Source organism: Lucilia cuprina, chromosome 5 (genome assembly GCF_022045245.1).
Source record: "Lucilia cuprina isolate Lc7/37 chromosome 5, ASM2204524v1, whole genome shotgun sequence".
Taxonomy (NCBI): domain Eukaryota; kingdom Metazoa; phylum Arthropoda; class Insecta; order Diptera; family Calliphoridae; genus Lucilia; species Lucilia cuprina.
Genome location: NC_060953.1, coordinates 47,503,978 through 47,507,101, shown reverse-complemented (window position 1 = coordinate 47,507,101; position 3,124 = coordinate 47,503,978). Strand labels below are relative to the sequence as shown.

At 28.0% G+C, this 3,124-nt stretch overlaps 1 protein-coding gene across 1 annotated transcript in view; it reads right to left on the bottom strand.

The window, feature by feature from the left end:
• Positions 1-661: 661 nt before the first annotated feature.
• The window catches only part of LOC111687691 (clavesin-1), a 24,152-nt gene continuing 21,689 nt past the window's right edge, over positions 662-3,124 (bottom strand). Inside the window, exons 2-3 of the mRNA XM_046951275.1 lie at positions 1,440-2,179; positions 662-1,378 (exon numbers count right to left, since the gene is read on the bottom strand). Coding sequence (XP_046807231.1) covers positions 1,124-1,378; positions 1,440-2,179 — 995 coding nt within the window. The 3' untranslated portion in view covers positions 662-1,123. The remainder of the gene's footprint in view (positions 1,379-1,439; positions 2,180-3,124) is intronic.

The following is a 3,124-nucleotide window of genomic DNA, read 5'->3' as shown; positions in this document are numbered from 1 at the left end:
GATAGATAGATAGATAGATAGATAGATAGATAGATAGATAGATAGATAGATAGATAAATAGATAGATAGATAGATAGATAGATAGATAGATAGATAGATAGATATATACATACATAGATAAATAGGTATATAGATAGATAGCCACCAACGTTGATATATCTTGGGAATAATGTATATTTTCTGATCCCTAAAGTATGCTTTATATTCAGTATAAATATAATCAAACAACCGTGCGACAACAAAAGTTAAATAATTTTTTAGTAAATCCTTAAAGTATGCTTTAGTTTAGGGTTACTTTTACAAAACAAAACTTTAGAATTTGAAATATCTTTCCTGCTACTTAAACCTGGGCTCCTAGTATTTAGTAGGAATTTTTAAAAGAAATTTTTGGAAAATTTTATCAGGGTGACCAGGCAAGAAAAGTTAATAAAAAAACGAGCGATACTAAAAAACGGATTTTGTTAGGAATTCAAATAAAATTAAAAGGAAAGACATTTTGAATTAAAATTACATTTATTTTGTAGATTTTTGTATACTTTTTTTTATAAAATAAAACTATAAACTACACACATTCATACTTAAGTAGACAAAAAAATTACAAGACAATAATAAAAAACATGTACATATAATTTACATGTTTTTATATATATATATATATATATATATATATATATAAAAAAGAATAATTAATGATAATAAATACAACAGCAGATTTTGTTTGCAATTCTTTGTCCGCTCTAGAGATAGTTGTTAGAAAAGAATGTTGCAGGATATTATTTTCAATTGTGTTCTTTTTTTTTGTTTCGTGATCATTAAAATGTACGGATTTTTGATTGATTGATAATATATAGTAATAAATATTAAGTATGTAATACCGTTGGGAGTTTAACCTACCTAATTTCGTTACAAATATCTTAGAAACATTTTAACGATGTTGAACAACATCAATAGACAAATATTTAAATACACAATGATACTTTTCTTAGTAATACGACATTTAAAAACAAACGCTTAATAATACCAAATAATTGATAAACTAAATACTAAACATTAATAAAAGTAAAGAATATTGAGAAGATTTTCTTTAAGGAGTGTTGTGGGGAAAGGGGAAGCCATTTGTAGTTTAATCTACTTCTAATTTTCTAAAACTACCCACAACACCGGCATCAATGTCACCAATATCATTGCCTGCAAAGTTGGCGGCATCTTTTGTCACTTCAATTTGCATGTCATCGAGTGCCAAGATGGCAGCACGTTTCTGTTGCAATTTCAATTTGAATTCTTTAATCATATCGGCCAAGGGTACAGTGCCACCATATTCTTTAGGCAAAATGGCAGGATCGATTTTTGTCTTTAAGGCATCTACATTTTTGTGCACCTAATAATGAAAGAAACAGGGATTAATTATAGGGAAAATATCTAAAATATTTTATACTTACAATAATACGTTTCTTCAATTTATCACTTAACATGGAAACTGCCAATTCAATAATTCTGTTAGCATAGTGAGGAATATTAATAAAGTGTGTCTCCTTGTGTCTCATTGGAGTGGAGTTTTGTATACACTTAACAATACTTCTTAAATCTGTCAAAGACCACAGACTAACAAAACCCATATTCATGCCACTCTCATCGTTAACATAAACATAACCAGCCACCTGAGATTCTTCATCGTCCAGTAAAGCTTCACAGATTAAAGAATGTATGCGAGCCATTTGAACCGAGGTAAACTTATAGGGATCAAATTTAGCAGCTACCGAAAATATCACTTGACGACCATGTTCATCTCGCTGTGGCAAAGGTACCAAATAACCATTTTCGAAGATTTCATTTAAAGCGGGATCTTCAATATCCAATTTCGTAAACCATTGTGGGAAAAGTTGTCTAATGGTTAGATAACGTTCTAACATTTCACAGGCAGCTGGTACAGAGAATTTCTTGGTGCGTAAAAATCTCAATAGGAAAATAGTATCTGTGCGACATTTTTTAATGTGTGGATGTTTGGCAATCCATTCGCGGAATTGAGCCAAAGCTTGTTTACGTATATTCTCATCTTCATGTAATTCTTCTTTGGCCACTTTCTTTAATTCAGTTGAGAGAGAACAGACATAGGGATCAAAATCCTCACCATTTCTGGGACCGTTTAAGTTTGGCTGTTGCATAATTTCGGTTTCCAACACTAGAATTAAAAACAAAAAGAAAATTAAAATTATTATTAAAATAAAACTAAACAGGAAATTATTCCGAGTTGTTTAAAAAGTTATCTTTAAAATATTACTATTTATATTTTTGAACTTTTAAACTTTTAGTTTTTTTAAATTTATTGTAATTTTAACAAACTAAACAGGTCATATGTAGATTTGGAAGTTATTTTAGTTTTATATATGTATTTTATTTTACGATTTATTGGTATTTTTTATTTGATTTTATGTCTGATCAAATCATATTGTTAATAATGGGGTCAATACAAACGAAAATACATTTAAAAATAGAAAACAATCTGTTGAATAAGGGTATAAATATTACTTTTAAAACCTATATTCCAAATAGAAACGGTCTTTAAAGAAAGATCTTGGAAAAGAACAAAATTAATCATTATAACAAAAACACACTCGCTATTAAATAACAATTTTTTGACAAGTTCCCCTAACGCACACCGTTTTCGAATTTAAATAAAAGCTTCTTTAAAAGATTTGAAAGATAAAAGAAATTAAAACCCACCACATTACTAGCATTCAAATGATGATCAAATGGTCAATCAACTTTTTTAAAACAACCACATTTAAGATGGTGCAGTTTTTCATAAAAAATCAATTTCATTTATGTATAATTTCATTCATATTAAGTCGAAGATTACAAGTTCAATGTAAACACACAGATAAAGAAGCTGCTAGACAAGATCGGTAAAAAAACAAAAAAAAAAAAAATTAAGATTTACAAAAAAGTCATCATTCGCTTGTTCTGTAATTTAAAAACATTGAATTTCAATTATAGACAGATAGATAGATAGATAGATAGATAGATAGATAGATAGATAGATAGATAGATAGATGGATAGATAGATAGGTAGATAAATGGATAGATATATAAATGGATAGTTAGTTAGATAGATATATAGATAGAT